Genomic DNA, 23,749 nt, shown 5'->3' with positions numbered 1-23,749 from the left:
GGTCCTTAAACCGCTGAATCCACCCATTTAATGGGTTGAAACTATCGTGGCCCAACAAGTTTGCAAATGACCTGGCCTTTGCTTGCAGAATCGGACCACTCACGGGCACATTCTGGGCTCGCACCTCGCAGAACCACTTGAATAAAGCGGCGTCGACATCTTCATACATTGATGAACGTATCCGCTTCCTTGTTAGTGATCCACAATTTTCTTGCAGTTGCTGTTTCACCTTGTCCCTGTTGTTCCAAATCGCCGACACTGTTGTGTCGGCGATGCCGTACTTCTGCGCGATGGAAACTTTCTTTAGGCCACTTTCCACGTCTGTAATAATGCTTTGCTTCGTCTCCAGTGATAAAGCTTGCCGTTTTCTTGAGTTGGAAGGATCAGGCGGCATGGCAACTTAGCCCAGCTCGACAAAAGTAGCGCGACACAAACGCAAGACAAGGAAACACGTTTTCCGGTAGCTAGGCCTACGACGCTGACAGCGCACTTCGGTATCACAAGACGACGACGACGACTCGTGTGCACCCACACAGGAAAAAAGGCAGAAGAGTGTTGCATGTGCAAAGCCAGCCTGTCAAACGGCCACCCTCAGCAAATGGGCCTCCCCAACGTTTCCCCTTCTCGCCCTCTGAATGGGACCCACCCCGTTACGACGGCGGCGCGGGTGCTCGGTCTGGCTCGGCCCCGTCATGGCCCCGCCCTCGCGGCGCTGCACAAAGAAAAGCAAAAGATAAGGCCGGTAGCTGCACTTCTTTCTTTGCACGCTGTACAGTCTCTCTCTTCTCTATTTTTCTCCCCTCTTGCGATAGGTTTCGTGGCTTTCTTCTCCCTTTTTGTAGAGGGTGCCGGCATCGCGGTGCCGGGGGGTGCGCTCCCTTCTCTTCGGGGAAACCGCACTATACCCGGTCTTCCGTCGTGTGCGACCGCGCACTAAGCGGTACGCTGACACATTAAACTCTATGGGAACCATACTGGTGGTCACATAAAGCCGCATTATATGCGGTCCCGCACTATAGGCGGTTACGTTATAAATGGTCTATGCTGTATATCGGAAAAAAGGTGTGCGTTAGATTCAAGTAAATATGGTATTTGTTGCGAATATGTATGCGCTTCTATGGGGTGACTGACGGTGCCTCATCGAAGTCTGAAATATCCTACAAGTCCGAATTATCGGAGTCCGAATTACCCATCGGCTACTGTACTATGGCCTGGCTATCAGCAAGAAGATCAACAATGTTTCTGCAATGCAGAAAGCTGTCGCGCCGGCTGCAGCTTGGATGCTTAAGATATTAGATAGCAATTGCCGCGGCCGGCAACATTCTTTTCCTTCCGTTTTTTTATTTATTTTAAAATTAACCACTACTACTACTACTAGAAAGCTGTCATGGCCACTTATTGGCACGTGACATCTACCGACAGTGACCCCCACCATGAGCTGTGCCCCCCTGGCCCCCTCAGCTGGTCTGAACAGAGAGCAGGAGAAGCAAAAAGAGCAGCACAGCCTCCTCATAAATACAAGCTTATGAACAGTTGCCCTAGCCTGGCTGCCCCTGTATCAACGCTTTTCAGACGTCCACTTGCTGGAGTGCTGCAAGGGTGGAAGGACCCAGAATGCAGCTGAGAGCCTGCACTCTGTTATTTAGTCAACACTCTCAAAGGATGAGCTCGCCTCACTTTTTGTGGTAGAGACTGCAGTAAATGAGGCAGTCATGAAGTACAATTCAGGGAGCCAGAGAGCCTTGGAAATGTGTGTCACCTTCGGTGTACATCCAGTGCCTTTGCCGTCCAGAGGGCTCGAGAAAAGGACCAAGAACGCCTGAAGAAGGAGTCCAAAGCCCACCAAACAATAAGGCAGAGGCGCAAGAATATGCCTGACAGCAATGATGCAAAATATTACAACTCTGGTGCTTTTTAATAAATCTGCAGTGTTTGCAAAACTTTGCAGCCAGTTTTCTCATTTGTTTTTTTTTGTTCATTATTTCGCCCATAGAAGGCATAGTGCAACAATGGCTGAACCGATTTTGATCCAGTTTGTTTTGTTGTGATCTTTTAACTGTGCTGTGCTTAAACACAGTCTTTGTTTCTTTACCTTTCCATTACAGTAGAGCTCCCTTATACCGAACATGTGCGTCACGCGGCGTCCATTATATCCCGTAGTTCGTAGTAAGTGGACCGCAGCTTTAAAGACAGTTGCTTGTCAAAACACAAATTTTTTTCTTTGCAAAAAAGTTCGTGATGGACGCCTGTTTTTGCAGCACATATTTATGAGGGAGGTTTCTAGTTTATTTAAAGCAGGAGCGTGCTCTTCGCCGAGGCCCTTGGCATAGACAAGTTGTCAGAGGCTCTCTGTGTAGCTCATTGCTACAGGCGCGCTTATGGGTGCTGGCTCTGAAGTTTCATCTTCATCTATTTCCTCCGCGTCACTCTCGTCCCGCACTTCATAAACGGTGCCCTCGTCCGTGCACGGTTCCGCGGTGTCGGCGTCGTCTTCGACGGAAATAAATTCATTTCAACCAATGTCATGACCCCCCGTGTCGGAGTCGACGACGCACTGCCACAAATGGCCGCCGGGCTGCTCATCTTCCAAAGCATCAGGCTGGTCATCAGACACTGTGTCGACGAAGCCGGCCTTGCGGAAGCAGTTTCGCACGTAAGTGGCCGCCACCTTCGCCCAGGCCGCTTTCATCATCTTTACCGTTGAATACAATTGAAATGGGCATGGTGTTCCCGTCCGCCATCCCGAATTACAACCAGGGCCCGAGATTTGAACGAAGCCAATGAAACATCCACACCGCAACAAGAGTGACAAAAGCGCGCGTCAGGGTAGACTTGCAACGTGCACAAGCGGCAATGAAGCTTAAGGGGGGACGAGGGTCTTAAAACTAATTTTTTTTATTTATGGCTAGAATCTTATGAAATTTTGCACACAGATGCATTTTTCTCTTCCGATTCCAAAAATGTAATCATAATTGAGCTGGTGGTCTTAGATCAAAAGTTACCGTACAAAGTCTACAGCATAATTAGGTAATTTCTTACGGAGTATTAATGAACTTTCCCATTGAGTTTTGTTGCTTTTAATTACATGAATTAATAACCAGAGAGTTCCCATACCCGATGACATTCTTCGTTTTTCTCTAAAGGCATGTCATCCTGATATATTATGTCAAGAGCAAAAGGTTGCAGTATTTGACACTGCAACTCGTTAAAATAATTGTAAACTGCCATTTATGCGTGGTCTAAACAAAAAAAGTAAGAATGTCATCGGGTACCTTATTTCTCTCCGAAGAAAATGGTACCAAAGTTATTCTTGTGAGACAAAATGAAGTTATCAAAATCCTGCGTAAGGCTGAGGAGATCGACCAAAAATATGAAACTGAGAAAAATGCATTTGAAGTTTGACCATATGCTATAAGATGAATGGTCGGTAGCTTCACTGTGATATTTCCCACCAAAAATGACACTTTCTTCCCATTTCCAAAACGTCTTCGGATTCTAAATATGTCAACTAAGACCGAAGATATCACAGACAAACTGATGTCTGGATAGCATATGCTAGTAGGAATTCAGCAGAATTTGTGGACTTGAAATATAACCAAGACAGTGGCAGTACTTTATTACTGTCTTGCCAGTTATAGCATGAGGGCTGCAAAAGCTTGGTAACTGAACAGTTCTCGTCCATGATGACGGTGATTTGCACCTGTTCCGAGCTGTATTCTGGAGTGTTTCTTGTTGGTAGTCTACACCTGTCCGGGGCTATAGTTTGGAGACCTGTTTCCTTTGTGCTTCCTAGAGAGCCTTTTTTTGTCTGCATTATTGCTTAAAAAAGCTGTCGTTGACTTGTTCAGCCTTCCTTGGTCCTTTTCAAGGCTGCGCCGAAGGAGGTTGCAGCCTGGAGTGTAGCCGAGGCCCAAAGCCACGCTCTCATTGGTTTTCCTCCTGCCTTGATTAAATACTGCAACAGCTTCAGCAACTGCTCTAGTCACGCTGAGTAAAGATGCATGATTATTTTTGGATGCTTGTGTCCAGATCACAGAGTGCAGGCACTCGCTCGAATTTTGTGTCTTGCCATCGGCACACCTCTCCAGCAAGGCATCATCGCTAAGTCGAGCAAACACTGGCTCCAGTGCTGTGCGAACAGAGTCTGGCAAAGCGTCTTTGTGAGCAGGAGCCCTGTGCCTTTTTCCTGTCGACTAAGTTTCGTAGTGCAGTGCCCATGCGCTTGTGCACATGGTTAAGGCAGTCCTTTTTTTCAATGGGGACAAACCCATACACGTTTTCTTCCTTCAAGGCATGGAATGTGCGGCTGTCTCCGTCACAAAGCACTGTTGTGTAGCGCAGCCCATGTTCGGAGAGTGAGCGCTTAAACATCATAAGGGCTGCCTCCACTTCCATTCGCCCTGCATTGCAGTCAATGTTCTTTTGGCACTCGTGCTCCGACACCCAGTCTTCATATCCTTCATCGGAAGGTTTGGGACCGATGGCGCAACCGAGACAGAAGTTAGATAGAACGACGTGGTCAATCACCAAACCGGTGTACATTTCAATGATGCAGCCCACTCCAATATGTGATGACCGCCCTCTGGTCATCCACGTGCCATCAAAGATAACGTCAATGTTTCTTGGCTCCAGCGAAAGGTCTTTGTAAACATCCTTGATAATACTCACACTAGCAGCTTCAGAGGCTGCTGCAGTGCCCTCACAGACCTCGACCACTTTTCTTAGATGAGTTTGAAACGTTTTGTGGTGGAGACCTCTGTGTCAAAAGGTTCATTCCAGCACAAAAATCTGAGAGGGCCGTGACTCCTTTTCCGATGCTCTGGATGCTTTTCAAGGCCCTGATATTCACCTCAAAAGGTGTGATCTTAGCAGGTCCTTCAGTTCTCGGTGACGAAAAACGCGCCACACGATAGTCGCACACCGAGCACGTCACCTCCAGTTTCACTGCTAGTCCAAACTGCTTGTCGGACTTGTTCAAATCTAGCGTAGCCAGCCCGCACTTGCCACACTTCACCGCCGCAAAAAGGTCCTTCAGCACTGCCATATCCACCACGATAAAGTTGGTGCCCGATTCTGCTTCCGAGTGCACCAGGTCCACTTCAAGAAGATCGAGTTTCCGCTGCGTTGCCGACTTTGCATCCATGCCGCGCTTTATCATATCTGCGTGTTCCGTACGCGCTGCGATCTCCTCCGCCGTGTAATACTTCGTGTCGTATCGACAAGAACTGCTGGGTCCGGGATCAGATTCTGGAGCAAGTTGACCAAGCGTTGGGGAGGGCGACGCTAGCTGAGGCTCCGAACAATCCTCACCCGGCATGATCGAACGTCGGACAGGCGATGAGGCAGGCGACGCTCGTTGTGGCTGTGAACAATCCTCATTCGGCACAGTCAAACGTCGAGCAGGCGATGAGGCAGGCAACGCTCGCTGTGGCTACGAACTCTCGTCCGGCACGGTCGAACGTCCCGACGTCGACCCGCGCTTCGTGTTGGGCGGGCGACGCTTTACCTTCCCGTACGCAGTACGCGTCGTCGTCTTCAAACGTGTGTCTCCCAGCATCAGTTACTTTGTACTGACGAAGTAGGCAACGTAAGAAAGAAGAAACCGCAAAAAAGGCCACGAGAAACTTTGCTAAGCGAGCACTGCGCAAAAAGAGACGCGGACAGACGCTCAAAGCGAAAACCATGACGCGCAAAAAAAAAAAAATGGCGCGCCGGTCGCGTCAGCCAATGGTAGGCCTCGGACGGGAGGCTCGCCTCGCCCGCGCGCCCTCCAGCCAATTAGCGGCCCAGAAAGGGCCTTCACAAAACCGGCTAGGGCGGTCGTTCTCCTTGACCGACGCCATTTTGAGATGCCGCAAAACGCGCACAAAGAAACAAGCTTCAAAATGAGCCCAAGATGGCGCCGATCGGCCGGATGGCTCGCCCGCGGCACGCGCGGGAAGTTAGAACAAATTTCGCCCGTTTCGGGGCACTTCGTGGCTCCCGTTATGTTTTGAAAGTCGATTTTACCGTATTTCCCGATCGAATTCAGCGTTAATATTTTCAGGGCAGGTGCTTGAAGGCACAAACATTTCGAAAATGCATTTTTCTCAAAACCGACTTTTTGGCCAATTTTGGTCATTCTAAGACCCGCGTCCCCCCTTAAGATATAGGGACCCCAACCTAAAGTTTTCCGCGCGACGACAGCGCCGTGCTCCTCCCGTAGCGGCGGAATTCTGAAGCGTCGATAGGGCATGACGGCGCCTGGGCGCTCTGACTGGCCGTGTTCTCGTGCTGCGCGCGCTTTCTCCCTCCGCGAGCTCCTCGTGTCCGTCTCCTCGTGGGTGCGGCGGATGCAAGCACAGCCTGATGACTGCACAGTGCGCCGTTTATGTCCATCGCTGGGCAGTTTTTACGCGGTGATTGAAGTGGTTGCATAAAGGTGGGGAAGCGTCTTGCTTGACTTGTGGGCTTCTATGGAATGACGCATTTGCTTACTGACGTGTGTGCTGTCAACCGAAATTACCCAGGTGGCAGGAATCGTTCAATGCGAAGTACCGGTGCATTATCGCGCGCTGCAGTATTGATTAAAAATTGTACTACTTATCCATCACCGGCGGCAACAGGAGAGAGCGCTGGCGGGCACTTAATATATGTGCACTTGCTCGGTAGACACCATGTAAAGTGGCAGTGCATACAACTGCGAAGGCGAAGATGGCAGACACGATTCCACATGTGAACTACCCTTGTGTCTCTGTCGTACTCACGAGTAGCAGTGTGGCTCTGCATATTACACTGTAGCTAGACCACTGTTGTCCGTAACGCGTTACAAGTAACGGCGTTACCGGTAACGCATTACTTTTTTTGGTAAATTAGTAACGTAGTTGTTACCAATTCGGAACTGTAACGGGTAACATACTTACGTTAACATTTTTCGGTAACGGGAGGTGCCACGTTACTAGTTACTTTTTGCTCCAGTTGTGACCCACTCCGCCCCATTTTTTAGAGAAAAAAAAGCGCAGAGCACCTAAATTGATGTAAATAAACAAAATGCATGGGTGCTCCCGATAACCCGTGTTGGGGTTCGCATGCATGCCAGAAAACAGCTGCCCTTGACAACGCACCCTACTAAAAAAAGACTGAATAGCCATAAAGCACAAAACACCTGCACGAACACGCATTCACACACTTGCCTTCACCTACCTCCCCTTCCCAAACCACTCACACACACACAACTTTCTACAGAGTGGAAGCATGCCGATCATTTTGGAACATCACATTTTTCAGAATTACTCTAAATTTGTTGAGAGTTCAGCGATGTTTTCTTTGTGAAATTAGAATTGATGATGGAGTGCCGTTTTGTTTAATGCCACATTCATAAGATGGCTTCATCATGTAATGCACAGTTAGAATCGAACACATGTAACTCTACAGGCATCTTTATGCTACTATAACATTGCTAAGCTCCTGCACATTTGTGCAAAGTATTCTCGTTAAATCAGGATATCGCGTAAAACCGTTGTTTACGCTAGTTGTTATATGGGAAATGTGAGCTTTATAAAATTGTTATCGTAAGTTCTTAAGGTGACGAAAACTTAACATTTATGGCCATGAAGTAACGGCAAAGTAACATACGGTACTTTTTTTCGGTAACGGTAACGATCACGCGCTACCTTTTTTGTAGGTAACGTAGGGCGGTAACGCGCTACTTTTTTAACGTAACCAGTAACGTATTTAGTTACTTTTTTTCGGTAACGCCAACAACGCTGAGCTTGACCTCGGGCGGCCGCGCAATAGTGTTACGTGCCCCGTCGATGCGCATCAAAACTGAGTTGTGCCAGCGGTTTGTGAGTTTAACGTCCTAATTCTGTACGTAGATTGTGCGCAAAGCCGTTTCTGAAGGGCTCCGCAATAACAGGTATTATTTTTAGATATCCGTATGGTAAATACGCCAATGCTGTAAATACGATCATATGGCAGAAGCGGCTAAGCAAGCGCGACACCGGTAGGAATGGCAATGCGTTACCATATTGGTCGCATCAGCCGCACGCCCGTGCTAACACTCTCAAAGCTCAACAGAATAGGAGTCATTAATGTGCATCTATATTGCGAAATACGCTTTCGTATTTCGCACAAATCTAAACGCGGCGCGTTTTGATCTGTGACACTGGGGTGACCAGCATAGCGCCAAATCCATTGAAACACTGCGCAAAGGGAAAAGAAAAAGGTAGCAGAAACATGTCACCAGCACGCACGGCGGAAGCAAGCAGATCGAGCCGAGCTAGCACTATTTGAAGACACGAAGGAAAAAAAAAAAACGTGAAACGCATTCGTGCCGCAGCTTCGTTGGAAGGTAGGCTAAATTTCAGTTTTCACTTTGTACACCACGTGGTAATGCGCTCTGGGCACAAAACTAGGGCGTGACGAAAGCAGCGCCCTTTTGGACTGTTTGCTTGACGCCGGGCATACGAGCTGCTCCCTCTCTAAACCACGAAAGCGCGCGCAAAATTTTCGTAGCAGTGTCAAAGCGTGCGGAAAACCCTCGAGCGGGCGCGCTCTTCTCTCACAACGACGTCCATGCACGAGCGGAGAGAGCATAGCGCACGCGAAGCAAGCTCCTCTCTCAACGGCGCCGAAGCGCGAGCGAGAAAGAACGACTGCGCGCGCGCGAAACTCGTTGCTTCACGTGCGGGCCAGGCAACGCACACAAGTCAGTGATGAAGCTCGTCCTGCCCGATCAATTAGGAGGAATCGCTCGGAGAGGGCGCTGTTCACTGGCGTCCGCAGCGCCCTCTGGCCCAGGTTGTGTCCCCTATACAGATGCACAGCGCCAGCGGAGAGACCAATAAGGGGCGTTCCGTGAGCGTCGGTGGAGGCGCCTCTTGGCTCCCACGGACGCCTTACTTCATGGAGTGTGGTCACCGAGATCAGCTCAGGCGGCGGCGTGGTTGATCGTGGCGGCCACGCAAAGGATTTGCAAGAGAGGAGAGGGGAGCGAAGTTGCAAGGAGGGGTGGGAGGGTGATCGTGGAAGGCGTGTCCGAGGGGGAAGGGTAGCTCGCTTGAGAGCGGCATGAAACTGGTCGGGCAGTTTGCCTGCGATGAGGCTCGGGAAAACGTACCGTGCACCAGGCACACAAAGGGGTCGGAGGCAGCTTATCTCGCATCGTGGCGCCGGGGTTACGCCGTCCTTTCGCTGTAACCGATCAGCAGGGCCTAATGACATTCGTTATACATGTGATTTTGTGCCATTGAAATGTATATTTTGACGGTCACTCGGGTCTCGTTCATTATAAACGAAAGTTCGTCTTAAATGGGGGCCGTTATATGTGGGCTCGACTGTTTCAGTTTCAGTTTCAAAATCAAGTTTATTTCGTATTTACAGTACATGGTTTATGGGGTATATACATCAGGAGGCCCAAAAGTCGAGACTGCAAATAGGGCCTCCTATGGCTACATGAACAGAATACATAAACCGGCGCATGCACAACAATTCGAGGTAAAAAAAAAAAAGGAAGGCAAATAAAGCGACAAAAAGAAAAGAAGTGTACAGCAAATGAATGTTACATAGTGATTGCAAACACAAAAACGTTATTAAACATCTAAGGATTCAAACAAGTGGTGTTTTAACATTTTTTTGAATTTGTACAATGACATTGGGGTTTTCAGTGAAGGGAGCAAATTATTCCAAGTGGAGATGGCAAAGAACGATGTAGTTTGCTTTTCATAATTAGTCCGTACTGTTGGCAACAATAAATTGTTCGACAAAGCAAAACGCGTGACGTTATTATTTGTAATTATATTTTCAGGGACAAAATTAACACATATGTACTTATTGATGACTTTGAAAAGAAAAACCAGGACCTGAAATTTGTGAAGATGTTCAAGGGGCAGGACATGTAGTGAATGGAACAAAGGTGCAGACGGCTGGGTAAAAGAAGAGAAAGTGATGATTCTAAGTGCTTGTTTTTGCATAGAAATGAGTATAGAAAGATGAATTCTGTATGTGCTACCCCATGAAGTGATACAGTAATTAATATGGGAGTGTATGAATGCGTAATAGATTGAAAGCAACGTATCTAAGCTAAAGAACGGCCTTGTTCTGATGAGAGCCCTTATTCCGAAACGAATTTTATTAACAACGGAGGCAACATGATGATTAAACTTTAGGTTCGAGTCAACTATCACACCTAGAAATGTAGCAGAATGTGTTTGCGGTATTGAAACATTGTTGATAGTTATTGATAAATGTGAAGTAATTTTCCTTTGAGGGGCGTGAAATACCACAAAACTGGTTTTAGACGGATTAATTTTAATACAGTTAGCGTGACTCCAGTTCTCTAAAGAATGCAGCAACGAGTCAAGATTTGTGGTTAATTCAGAAGACGTGTTACCAGTTGCCATGATGGTTGTGTCGTCAGCGTACAAGAGACATTGGGTTGTATTTAAGTAAGTCTGAAGGTCATTAATATAGGTTAGAAAAAGGAGGGGACCTAGAATTGAACCTTGGGGCACTCCTTTATTAATTAGTCTAGGAGATGACAATATACCTTCAATGCACACGCTCTGGTACCTGTCGGATAAATAACTTTTGATCAGGGTCAACGCCGGGCCTGTAATACCATAGCTTTCGAGTTTAGAAAAAAGAATGCAGTGATTAATATTATCGAAGGCTTTGGTATAGTCTATGAAGACAGCGCCGGCTATCATACCGCTGTCAAGTTGTGTTTTGATCCAGTCAGAAAAATATAATAGGGCACTTTCCGTTGAATGACCACGTCTAAAACCGAATTGAAAAGGGGACAAGATATTAAATTTGGCGTAATAGGAATGTATTTGTATTTCTAGTAGCTTTTCTACAACCTTGCTTAAGAAGGGAAGTATAGAAATAGGGCGGTAATTCTGCATTTGTGATCGGTCGCCTTTCTTAAATATTGGAACTATCTTAGCCCGTTTTAATTGAGTAGGAAAAACTCCTGTTTCAAAAATGACATTGATAACGTGACAGAGAGGCTCGCAAATTAGGTGCTTGACACTTTTAATATGGGAAGAATGTATATTGTCTAATCCAGCACCTGTGTTATTTAGGTTGCTTATTACACCTAAAACTTCCTGAGGCGTGCATGCTCTTAGAAAGAAGGACTGTGGCTGACGTGATAGAACAGGAACTTCAACGCTTTGAACTGTTTCAGACGAGGAAAAATATTCACAAAACGCATTGGCTATTGGTAAGGGGTCGCGCAGAGCTGAATCATCTTTCTCGATAGTCTTAATAGATTGTTGACTAGGTCTCGTGTTTATGAATTGATTAATCAGTTCCCACTTTCTTTTCGCATTACTACTGCTTTCGATAAGCTTGGTTTCAAAAAACTTTTTTTTGCATTTTTAAGAGACTGGTTTATTTGTTCAGATAGAATCTTGTAGCGATGTAAAAGACTCGTATTAAATGGTTGTCATTTTGTTTTTCTATATAAGTTCTCTTTTTTCCTCAATGATTCCAGTATATGTGGGGAAACCCAGGGACAGCGAGGTGCGCGATACCTTTTGGTCGTTATATGTCTTGTACAGGATGTAACTGCAGCTGTTATGAGACTTGAGAACATATCAATGGCCTGTTCAGCGTCTGAGCTTGAAAAAATTGCTGAGAAATCTGCCCGTGTTATTTCATCATTGTAAGCCTGCATATCTAGTTTCGTCTGAACATAATTAGTTTTGTAGTCATGATGGGAGCTAAAGTAAAAAAACACCGGATAGTGGTCAGTGATGTTGACCTCTGCGACTCCCACATTCGGCGAAAGCTCAACATTAGATAGAATAGTGTCCAACAAAGTATATGGATTATGCGGCACGCATCGGGTCGGTATGTTTACAAGAGACTCAAAGCCAAATCCACTAAAGCAGTTAATGAACTCTTCATAACCTGGGCATGTACCATCAAGTAAATTAATATTGAAGTCACCCAATATTTGCGCGTTCTTGTTTTCGATAGATATTTTTTCAAGCGTAGCAGAGAAAGAGTCGCAAAAGTCAACAGTTGAACAGGAAGGGGAGCGATAGACAGTGCCCACGATTATTTTCTTTTTGTTGTACTGAGGCAAAAAATTTTCAATTTCCAGCCACAAGGACTCACACTTATTCACGTTATTCCTTAAATCATCCCGCCTATTGTATGAGAGGGAGGATGAAACAAACATGGCAACGCCCCCGTGGGGACTGCTACTGCGATGGAGAAATTCAGCATTGTAACCTTGTAAGCAGAACAGTTTTTCGTCTTCTGGGTGAAGCCAAGTTTCCGAAAAACAGATGAGTGAAAAGTGATGGTTTGTTAACTGTAGGAAGGTAGCAACCTCATCGAAATGTTTCCTTAGGCTCCGGACATTAAAATGTACAGCCGAAGTAAGATTGTTTCCGCCTAGTTTATTTGCCAAATCTGAAGTTGAAAAATAATGCATTCACTAGACGGCTGATGCAGTTGAAGTTTCAGAAAAAACCTGCAGATCCTTCTCGGATGTTATCCTGAACACAGTGCTGTCTGTTGACTGACGTGCTCTGATGACACAATTGTTTGTCCAAAGGAACATCCATTGTTTTTCTTTCTTTAGTTTCAGCGCCGCTCCAAACAGCCTTTTGTTAGATGGTGTGAGGTGTTCATTTACATACACAACACTTTCATGCAGGGCCGAGTAACCAAGACTTTTCGTTGTCAGCCGCGTCTTCCGAGCCTTAGCGAAGAACTCATTTCGCTTTTTGCGGGAACGAAAACGTGCTATCAGATTCTTCTGGTCAGAACGTGTAGGAACCCCATGCACAACTTCAAAATCCTCAGTCCCAACAGCACAGCTGATCTCGTCGCCCACTTTCTGCATTATCTGGATGCAGTCCTCACCTTGTGTCAGTGGGATGCCTTTTATCTCAAGATTGTTAAGACGGGAATACTGCTCCAGCTCAGCCACACGGTGAGCGAGCTGCTTGTTGCTATCAGCAAGCTGCTTGTTGCTATCAGCAAGCTGCTTGTTGCTATCAGCAAGCTGCTTGTTGCTATCAGCAAGCTGCTTGTTGCTATCAGCAAGCTGCTTGTTGCTATCAGCAAGCTGCTTGTTGCTATCAGCAAGCTGCTTGTCGCTATCAGCAAGGGTTTTGCGGTCTTTAGTTCTTCAAATGTTTGATTCATAAAAGTCATGCTTGACCTGAAACTTTCAATCTCAGCCTTTAATGCTGAGCTAGTTCTGATTTTGAATCGTTGATGGCTTGAAGCATTTCTTTCATTCTTTTTTCAAACATTTGCTTGAATTCTTCAGGTTCTTTTGCAAGAGACGCAACAGTCATTGTGCACAAACGATTCGAGGGCTGTTTTTCGCGAAAAATATATGACATTCACACTGTACCTGCAGAAAACAAGGGGCTTGCTTAGCTGCTGCACGGGTAGCGTTGCCTGCAGCCTCGAATCGCCTGTGCAGCAATGATGGCTAGGTGATTCCCGCGACGGCTTATATCATCAGGTCTGCCGTAGAAGGGCGCTGCTGTGGTGCCAGGATCCGTGCTTCGTTCAGGATGACCATGTAGATGCAGATGCGCATGTGCCAGGTAGCGATCTGCAGAAAACAAGGGGCTTGTTTAGCTGCTGCACGGGTAGCGTTGCCTGCAGCCTCGAATCGCCTGTGCAGCAATGACTGTATTTTATTATTTCACAGTACAGGGAAATCTTGATACAACGAACTTTCGGGACCCCCGGAAATCGTTCGTTATACTGAAATATTGTGCTAACAAAATAATCGGAAACAAAAGGTAATAAACACGCCGTTCAAAGAGAATTTCATACCTTTAGAAAGGGCTCTTGCATGGGCCAGGCATGCATCAAATAATAACACAACAAGCGCACTTTCTCATGTCTTAAAAGAAATCAGTAATTTTCTTTTGGCGACTGCGGCACATGCTACCCGAAACAAATGTTTCAACGTCGTCGACTTTCATATGGACAGGTTCAGGCACATCGTCACTGTGTGCGATGAAAGCGTGAATCTTGCTAATTGATGCCAAAACATCTGAAGTTGAGATAGCTTCGTCCGCATGGTCCGTACGTGGCGTTTCTGCGTCGTCGTCCATGTCATCCTCATCCCCTTGACTGTTCTCGCGCACGCTGGTGAGGATGTCTTCGGTCAGACCGGCTGACGTTAAAGGGGCCCCGAAACACATTTTCATTGCATTGTTTTGCCTGTTGGTTGCATAGAATGAGTTATTGTGATGCTATTAGCATCGGTCGTACCGCATATACTGCGGTTTTTAATATTTTAATTCTATCGCAAAAACAAATTCATGGCGCTGACGGTCTCACCATACAGTGGCGGTATTTAGCAGCGGATATGACATCACTTAGTGGGAGCTTGATGATTGGACAAAGAGTAAATATACTGCAAATTTTGTTAATAACTAGAGAGACGTCTTGTCAAGTTTTTGTGTTTTATATTACACTAACAAAACCTACTTGTTTGCCCCAGATGAAAGCACTGTAAAGCAAGTAAAACAAAAATACACCACCAGAGGCTCTGGCTACTTTTTGCATCGAAGGACTTTACGCCTCTCTGTAAACATCCTACGACCTAGCACTCAACACTTACGGCTACTCTCTATGTATCTGAGAGCGGCTTTGCGGAATCGATCCGATCGAGCCATTGCACTCTATAAGCGTTCGTTTCGGTCCCAAGGAAGGATGCGCTCGTTTCACATTTAGCAGGCAGTGCGCTTCGTCAGCTTGTGGAGGATCACTGGGCGGCGCCGCCATATGGCGCCACGTTCCCGTCAACGGCGCGCGCTCCTTGCTCACTGTGACCAACCGGCCCGCTAGGAGTGACGGGCGATGGTTGGCGGTAAGCAGTAGCGGTTCGCGCTATGCTAAATGTGTCTGATATCTTGCGCAGGCTGTCACACAGTCGCAGTATCTCGCACTTGAGTTCGGATTCATAAATAAGGGAACGTCACTGATCAGTGTTCCCTCCTGCGCCGTCGACGTGGCGGTGAAGCATCGCTAGGTCAGCTGGGTGTTCACATGGTTGTTGTAACCATGCAAACGGCGCTGCCAGCCTTGGCATGAACGAGTTACAGAGAACAGGCAACCATGGAGTGCAAACTTCCGCCACGTGCCCAGAGAGGCTGTTTTGATTGGTCGCACAGTGTGTCGTCATTGGGAGAGTGAAATGGGAATGAGAAGCTGCGCGAAAATAGAGCTGAGGGCAGCATTTTGCTTGCTTGTATTTTGAAATTTCTTCATTGAATAACTACCGTTCCTATGCATCAATTCTCGTAATTCTTTTTGAGTCAGCATCTGTGTGGCATGAAGAATCCATCTGAAGTGTAACCGGCATCCATTCAAGCGGTGTTTCGCAGCCCCTTTAAGGCTTCGCTGCCGCACTCAACGTAGTCTGTTAAAGTTACCGACGGGTCTACGGCCATTTTCTCGGTAATTTCGTCCCACAAGGCACTGCTGTCATTCCGTATGTCGTCGCTTTGTTCCGATGCAATCACTATGCTCGCCCACGGCGGAAAAGCGAGACGAGTGGCCTAGCCAGCGTCGGGCTTCTTGCAACAACGTGCCGCCGACTGGTGTGCCGGGCGACAGTGGATCCATCTAGTGCCGTTTGTTCGGTGTAGCTAGGCCTAACGTGCTCCGCAAAGAAGCCTCGGAAAAAATGCTCTGGAACCAGCTACCGGTTACCATAATGTTTTAACATTTTCACCGATTTCTGTTGACACGATTGCTTCACACTGAAATGAATGCTATACTCATTTCTGTCATGCCTTCATCAGCGAAGCTAGCGAAAAAGTTGAAAGCCGCCTTGCACCAACGACCGGAGTTCGCAAGCGCGGAGACCGGGCCATCAGCAAATCCATCGGAGGCAGTCGTGGGCCGCATCGCATCTTTATGCGTACATGACTGCACATTGATTTTGACTCTCCACGGAATGTCAGCTGCGCTACTGAAAGTGCGAACTGTCTTCGGCGGCCGTGTTTGGTGAAACCTAACAAGATACGGGCACGTGTGGATGCCAAAAAAAAAAAAAAATCTGCCGCTTGCTCGGAAAAATTTTGCGGAACCTTGCTCCAAAAACTGTTCGTTGTGGGGAAAAATAATTGCATTGCCTTGTATGGTATGCTGTTTGGGAATCGGAAGTACTTCGTTGTGGCGGAAATTTCGCTGTTGCGGCATTCGTTGTAGTGGGGTTTGACTGTATCACATGGTCTAGGGTCCTTACTGATGCATGTTAATGTGTGTATGTAATTGGAAAGAGGTACTAATTAAGAAAGCAACGAATAACTATTAAGATCATGTGGTATCCTTAAGGTGGAGCTTGAGTGTGTAATTTTTGAGGGGCAGCACCTCAGAAAAGTGCATGACAGCATTGCGTAGGAAAGCCTGGCAAGCAGTAATGCATGTGGTCTTCCTGGCAGTAGGGATGGCATCTTTTCCTTGTGCCATTACTGCTCTTTGAGGTCCCCGTAGGGGGGCGTCTGCAACTTGCAGGCGTTGGTGAGTGGCGACACCACGGGTTCCCGAGCATCCGCAGGGACATCCCCGCAGAGGGATGATAGTGAACAGTGCATCACCACGGACCCGAGCACCCGCGCCTCGCCGTGCATGGCATCGCCGTGTCCGGAGAAAAGGCGATCCTGGTGGTTGAGCTGATGCCGAGCGTGTGGACCTTTAAGGCCCCTCGGCGGAGGCAACACACCACTTTGGCCCCAGGTTCCTGTAGACGGCACCTCCGGCCTAACCCGACCGGGGAAAATCGGCAGTCGCCTTTTCCTGTCCTCCTCTACATCTTTTACTTTCCTATCTTCTTTCTTACTACTGTCCTGTCTCCTCGTCGTTTCTTGGTTTTTTTCATTTCTTCATGGGCGGCTAGGGTTAACCTTGTGTGGCGAACTACCCTGGGTTTCGTCATATTTGGTTATAGTTGAGGTGTACAGCTGGCGTGGGCAGGACTTGCGTGAAAGTTGCTGTCCCGTCCCCTTGTTGGGCTTCGTGTGGTGGGTGGCTGGCACCGTGGCTGAAAAACTAAATTTTTTTATGGCTCCCCTCCATTCCCAACCTGATCGCTTTCTAAAAAGAGGGCGGAACGATGAAGATTTTTTTCAGAAAAGAAAAGTGTCATTCCCAAAATTTCATGTCATTCACAGCAAAGCAGAAGAACAACAAGCAAGACTGATTTCCCCATTCTTGGTAGCAAAGTGCCTGATAGATACCTTGGGGTTTGGGTACAAGGTATCAAAAATGGCTAGTGGCGACTTACTGCTCGAAATATGTGACACCGTCCAGCACTCGAAACTTGCAAACATTGTATCGATAGGGGAGATTCCTGTCTCCATCACGTCACACCGATCTTTTAACACAGTCCGAGGCGTCATATCAGAAATTGATTTTGTTCACCTCTCTGAAAAAGAAATGCTTGAAGGCCTTGCCGACCAAGATGTCATAAATGTTCAGCGGATAAAGATCCATTCACAGTTCCTCTTTTGACCGCCTCTGGTGTACAGACAAATATAAAAGAACAAGCAGACATATTAGGCGAACATTTTTCCACTGTATCTAGTTCCTCTAACTATACAGAATCATTTTTAAAATATAAAAACACAGCCGAAAAAGAAAGACTGCCGATATAGCACGAAGCATATAATAGCCCATTTACACTACAAGAAATTAACAGTGTACTTTCTTCGGGTAAACAGACTGCACCAAGACCAGATGAAGTCCATTACGAAATGCTCGCCCACTTGTCTGAACATGCTGTAGACTGGCTTCTGAAATTTTTTAACAAAATATGGTTATCAGGAGAGATTCCAGAGGCATGGAAAAAAGCCATTATTATACTGTTGTTGAAGCCGGGAAAAGTACCTACCTCCCCTGGCAATTACAGACCTATAGCCCTAACAAGCGTACTTGCCAAATCTTTCGAAAGCGTCCTTAACATTAGATTAATGTTTATATTACAATCCCGTGATCTTCTTGACATCCATCAGTGTGGGTTTAGAAAGGCGTGCTCTACAACCGACCATCTAGTCCGCCTAGAGAACACAGTCCGAGAAGCATTTATACACAAGCAACACTGCCTTGCGGTCTTTTTCGATTTAGAGAAAGCCTATGACACCACATGGAGGTTTGGCATACTGCGAGACTTTGGAGACCTCGGAATCCATGGTAGAATGCTAAAATGCTTGAGTGACTTTTTGACCAACCGTTCATTTCAAGTACGCCTGGGTGCCACTCTTTCTAAGAATTTCATTCAAGAGAACGGCGTGCCTCAGGGGTGCATTTTAAGCACCACGCTTTTTATAGTAAAAATGAATTCCCTAGCAAAAATAATCCCGAAGTCTATCATGTATTCTGTCTACGTCGACGATCTCCAGATTGCTTGCACATCCTCTAGCGTTACATCGTGTGAGAGGCAAATACAGATGACAGTAAATAAACTAACAACATGGGCAGACAGAAACGGTTTCAAGTTTTCCACGCAAAAGTCAGTAGCTGTTCTTTTTTCGCTTAGAAGAGGACTGCACACTGATCCCTCCCTGTATTTAAATGAAGTCGCACTACCAATGAAAGATGAGCACAAATTTCTAGGAATGACAAAAAGCTCACATTCCTACCACACATAAACATACTCAAAAAGAAAGCTTCTACATCTCTGAATATACTAAAAGTACTTGCACGAAAACATTGGGGTTCCGATAGGACTTGTCTTTTATGGAGTCATTGCTCTGTAGTACGTTCTACATTAGATTACGGATGCATAGTTTATGGATCAGCGAGGCAATCGTACCTTAAGGGGAGATGCTCCTTGAAAACACTTTTTCTTTAATATGGAACCTAATGTTATGAAACTCTGGCCACTGATAGTTTTTAATGCTGATTCCAAATATGTATTTAGTTTCAGCATACATTTATTAGTTTTTATGTAAAAGGGTCCACACAAGCACAATATAGGGAATTTTGTGCACAAATTTTTGATAATGAAATATGTTTAGAGCAGCTTGCAATAGCTCATTGTGTTGCTTTGGTAATGTAGTATGTTGAAATCTGCTTCAAATTTATTCATTTTAGTCCATAATTGTAAAAACAATTCAGGAACACCAAAGTGTATATTTTGGGCACCTTGTGTCAACATTCTGAATTTTTTTCAAAAAATGTTGAAGGGATATTTTATAATCAGATAGAAAGCAACATTCTACACACTTTGAAGAGGCTATGTGCAAAATTTCATCCAAATCTGACTATTGAATGTACTTGAAATTTGTTGCACAAAACGTAAAAATGCTGAGAACTACAAATGGAGAAAACTGCATTTGAAAGTTTCAAACATCTGTATTTTTCAGAAACTTCACTAAAGCACATGAAACTTTATTGCAAAATAGATAAATATTAAGCAAACACTGCAAATGGGTTTGGCAGGCCAAGAATAGCACAAAATTGCGACAGCTGCTCGTGCCCGACGCCAATCGCGCGCGCAGCCACCACCAGGTTTACGTTGACGGCGAAGCTGTCGCGAGAGGTTCCTCTCTGATGGTCCCGATTTTCGCTGGCGCCATCCGCAAATTCACTGGACACAACGCGGCTCGAGGTGTGCACAGCAGAAAGCACCGATGCTGGGCACTCACTATTTTCACAGTGCAGCTCAAGAAAAGCTGAAAGCCCCTTTCGCTTTTCCGCCGGTTCGCGTACTGCGAGGGTACAGGTGCGACACGTAGGGCAAGTAGCACCGCTTACCAGCACCGTAAGCGCGCTAATTTCGCATATCGCAGCACTCGCAGAATGTCGACCGCATGCTGCTTTATCTTCCTTGAAGAGTCCAATCTTCACCTCCGAGGCGTCGATCTCATCCGAGTGCCCGTTGGCCTGGCTAGGACTAGCTGGCGTCGGGTGCCTGCTTTTCCGTTGCCGTTTTCTGGTGAGGTTTGCGACGGCATCCTCGGTACGGGTTGTTCGTCCGAGACTTTCGAGCTCGGAAATCGCGCTTTTGCGAGTTGTCCATCGCGAATGAACAAATGCTAAAAGGCCGCAGAGCTCGATCGAGACGCCGTACTAGCCGTACAAAGCGAGAGCAAGAAAGGAAGGAGATAGGCTTCGCCACAGCATCGCGTCAGTCTGGGCCAATGGCGGCCTCGCTAGAGCACCACATAATCAGTAGAGCCGCTGGAGCATGCGAGAAAAACGTGTTTTTCTTATTATTTTCGGCCTGATACGAAACTGCAAGAGGCGCTGTTTACGAGAAAAAGGCTTACTCACCTCTCCCAGCAAACGGCAATGGCGGGCAACGCGCCGTTTTCGAGATGCAGGCGCTCGAAAGTTGACGATTTGCACGAAAAACAGTTCTTTCTCGAGCCACCGTGGTTGAATAAAATAGACTTTTTACTAATTTCGCGATCGAATTTTGCCTTGATCTTATGGGAAGTTGTAGCTGAATGTCCAAAGATAATGTTACAGGCAAAAACTCAAAACTGAAAAATTACTCGGAAAACTCTCTTTTTTGACGCGCATCTCCCCTTAAACGGCTAGACCCAGTACACAATTTAGGCTTGCGTCTTTCCACCGGTGCATACAGGACGTCACCGTCTTTATGTGGAAGCCAACGAGCGACGAACCATGCTCACTTGCTCGTACGTTTTAAAAATCCGTTCACCGCTTAAACATATCTGTCACCAAATAGTCACAAAGGGCCTATCTAGAACACTATTTAACAACAAACCATTAGCTATAAGGCCACTTCTCCTGCGTTCTGAAGATATGTGCAAAAACCTCGGCGTAATGGATGCATTACCTGGTGTTGCTCGAAGACGTGGTCCACTGCCTCCATGGTTCAATTTTCCTGTAATCTGTGACCTCACTCTTGCACATTTCCGTAAAAAGTGAACTCCACAGCAACATATATTACAAGAATTCCGTGCCCTTGAAGATACAGTAGTTTTACAGAATTTTATACTGATGGATCAAAAACAGATAGTTGCGTAGGAAGCGCAGTGGTGCGAGGGAATTCGGAGGAAATAGTAAGACTACCGCAGTGTTCCTCCATCTTCACCGCGGAGTGCTACGCAGTATGGATGACCATAGAAAAAATACTAAGTGAGAACCTCAAAAATGCTGTTATTTACACAGACTCCTTAAGTGTACTTAGAGCTCTCCATTCTAAAAATGCAAGCTCCCCTCTGCTTGGTGACACCATACACAACATAGTAACTGCCACAGCTCAAGGACAAAATATAAAACTGTGCTGGGTCCCGAGTCATGTGGGAATAAAAGGCAATGAGAGAGCAGATGTGTGTGCTGGTAAAGCTCGTGGCAAGGAAATAATGAAAGTAAATATGCCGTTTAATGATTGCATGAAATTAGTAGCAAGGAAACTAAGAAAAAAATGGCAGTCGGCTTGGAACAATGAGGTCAAAAATAAACTACACTTGGTAAAACCAGTTTTAGGTGAATTTAAGTCGTGTGTGCACCAAGAACATTTCAAGGAAGTGATCTTATGCCGTCTCCGAACAGGCCACACGCACCTTACGCACAACTTCCTACTAACAAAACAAGACAAACCTGTTTGCCAAGAATGTGGCGATGAACTCATGGTTAACCACATTTTATTCTCTTGTGTGGAACTGGAAGAACTAAGAAAAGCGTATTTTACTGAATTTTATAATAAATGCATTCCTTTTCATCCCGCACTGCTTTTAGGAGATGATGCAATTGTTAATATATCGTGTTTTTAGCTTTCTTAACGAAACGGGATTTCTCAAGAGACTCTAAATTTTTACCCACTGGTTTGCTTGAATTTTAGTACACCTCAGCCAATTTCTCATGCCTGAGAAGAAAGCTGAGGCTTTTATTTTGATTGGTTGGGAGCCTCGATGTCCTTCCGCAGCCAATGAAGGCTACTGAGGGTACCCGGCCCTCTTTAAAGCTTTTAATTGTAGCCATTTATAAAATTTGTGTATGTGTTCACTGGGTAATATTAATGTTTGAGGGCCGCTAGAGCAAGGATGATTCTTGCATTTCTATAATATTCAACAAAAGACTCTTCCTATACCTTGCTCTTGGCGCATGATGGTCTCAGTTGCCTATGTGCCATAAAACACAACACAACTGCTCTTTGAGGCCCGTAAGCCTTTGAATGGCGGTTGACTTGCAGAGGCTGCTGCTGAGGAGCCCATGGAGCAGGGGAACGAGGCCGACAAGGATGAAGGGGGCAAGAGAGAGGTCTCCAAGCCAGTGGCTGCCACCCCACCTGAGGACGAGAAGGAAAAGGGCAAGTCTTTTCCCTTTATGAGAAACATTTTGCTGAGGCAGTACATGTCGGTGTCTTTCCTGTCCAGAACTGTCTGGGGAGTACTTGAAGGCTTTTTGAACAGTGAAACATTAAAGTGAAAAAAATAAGATGGCACACAGGGATGGAAGAAGGTGATGTCATGCTTTCCTTGACTGTACACTGGACAGTCTGCCGTCAGGGTGTGTCTTACTGGGCAGGAGTACTCCTCACTCAGCTCTTGTGTTACTGGTATGACCACAGGGCCTTTTCGATTTACCACGCTCGGGCAGCCCGCTGGCTGCCAGCAAGCTCGCCCCTGACAGGAAAGCGCATCATGGTCACATGGGCTGGTGGCCACCAGAATCAGCCTGCTGGCAATCACGGCGGCAAGCTATACACGGATCACGGAGGGCAGATGCTCTGCATAGCTTCGTGTTCTGCTGCGTCTCGTTACTACGCACGCGTATGGCAGAAATAGGCTGCTTGAGATCGAAAACAGCGACCTGATGTTATTGAGGGCTGTCGCAGACTGCAGAACAAACAGTTGATCGTGGTTGCAACCGAACGACGACGCTAGTGTGTGCCTTCGGTGCACAATATGCTGTGTAAGCTTCAAGAAATCCTCAGACGCATGCGATGAGCAATTGCAATCTAACGTCTTTCAGTCAACACCAAATCGGAGGGAAAAACTGCCCGTGCGTTCCTCATAAGACGACACGCCGTACTCTGATTATCGCGTTTGTTTGCTATGCAATAAGTATGACTGGTATACCACTGCAGAAGACGATCGACCCTGCAAGGTGATTGACTCTGCGCTGTGGTCATTGTGATTTCTACATTCGTGATCTCCTGAGGACTGTAACCGGAAAAGAGTCTGGATAGGTTCTGGATAGGGTTCTGCTTTTGCTGCTGGCAAGGAATGCACACATAACTGATCCACAAAAGTTATCAGCTGACTGAACGTTCATCTAGAACAAGTGGGTATACTGTAAAAATTTTGCTGCAGATCGTATCTGTAATGCTACAGCTTTAAAGCACAGGACTGGTACATGAATGAAAGGCGCTACAATAATAGACTGGCCTTGCGTATCGATGCCTCATGTACTGCGTGTATGCATCCGCATGCATGCACACGCAAGTTCAAACGGGAAAGTTTTAGGATTAAGCGTTTATGAGGTACCTTGTCAAATGCTTTTGCAAAATCCAGGAAAATGGCGTCGGTCTGTAGGTTAGAATCGAGATTAGCATGTAAATCATGAATGAATAGGGCTAGCTGCGTTTCACAAGAAAAACCTTTCCGAAAACCGTGTTGGGACGAATGGAAAAAATTGTTCGAGTCGAGGAAGTTTATAATATGAGTATAGATGACGTGTTCCATTAGTTTGCAGGGCACACTAGTAAGGGAAATGGGTCGGTAATTTAACGGCGAATCTTTGTTACCTGATTTATAGACTGGAACGACCTTTCCAGTTTTCCAATCGTCCGGTA

At 46.3% G+C, this 23,749-nt stretch overlaps 1 protein-coding gene across 3 annotated transcripts in view; it reads left to right on the top strand.

Annotated features, from left to right (window-relative positions):
• The window catches only part of LOC144096676 (uncharacterized), a 109,069-nt gene that overhangs the window by 40,573 nt on the left and 44,747 nt on the right, over nt 1-23,749 (top strand). For all 3 annotated transcript variants that reach the window (XM_077629514.1, XM_077629513.1, XM_077629512.1), the window contains one exon: nt 22,145-22,261. In XM_077629514.1, the coding sequence (XP_077485640.1) occupies nt 22,145-22,261 (117 nt within the window). The remainder of the gene's footprint in view (nt 1-22,144; nt 22,262-23,749) is intronic.

Source organism: Amblyomma americanum, chromosome 7 (genome assembly GCF_052857255.1).
Source record: "Amblyomma americanum isolate KBUSLIRL-KWMA chromosome 7, ASM5285725v1, whole genome shotgun sequence".
In the NCBI taxonomy this organism is placed as follows: domain Eukaryota; kingdom Metazoa; phylum Arthropoda; class Arachnida; order Ixodida; family Ixodidae; genus Amblyomma; species Amblyomma americanum.
The sequence above is the reverse complement of the archived record's forward strand: the minus strand, read 5'-3'. Positions and strand labels throughout refer to the sequence as shown.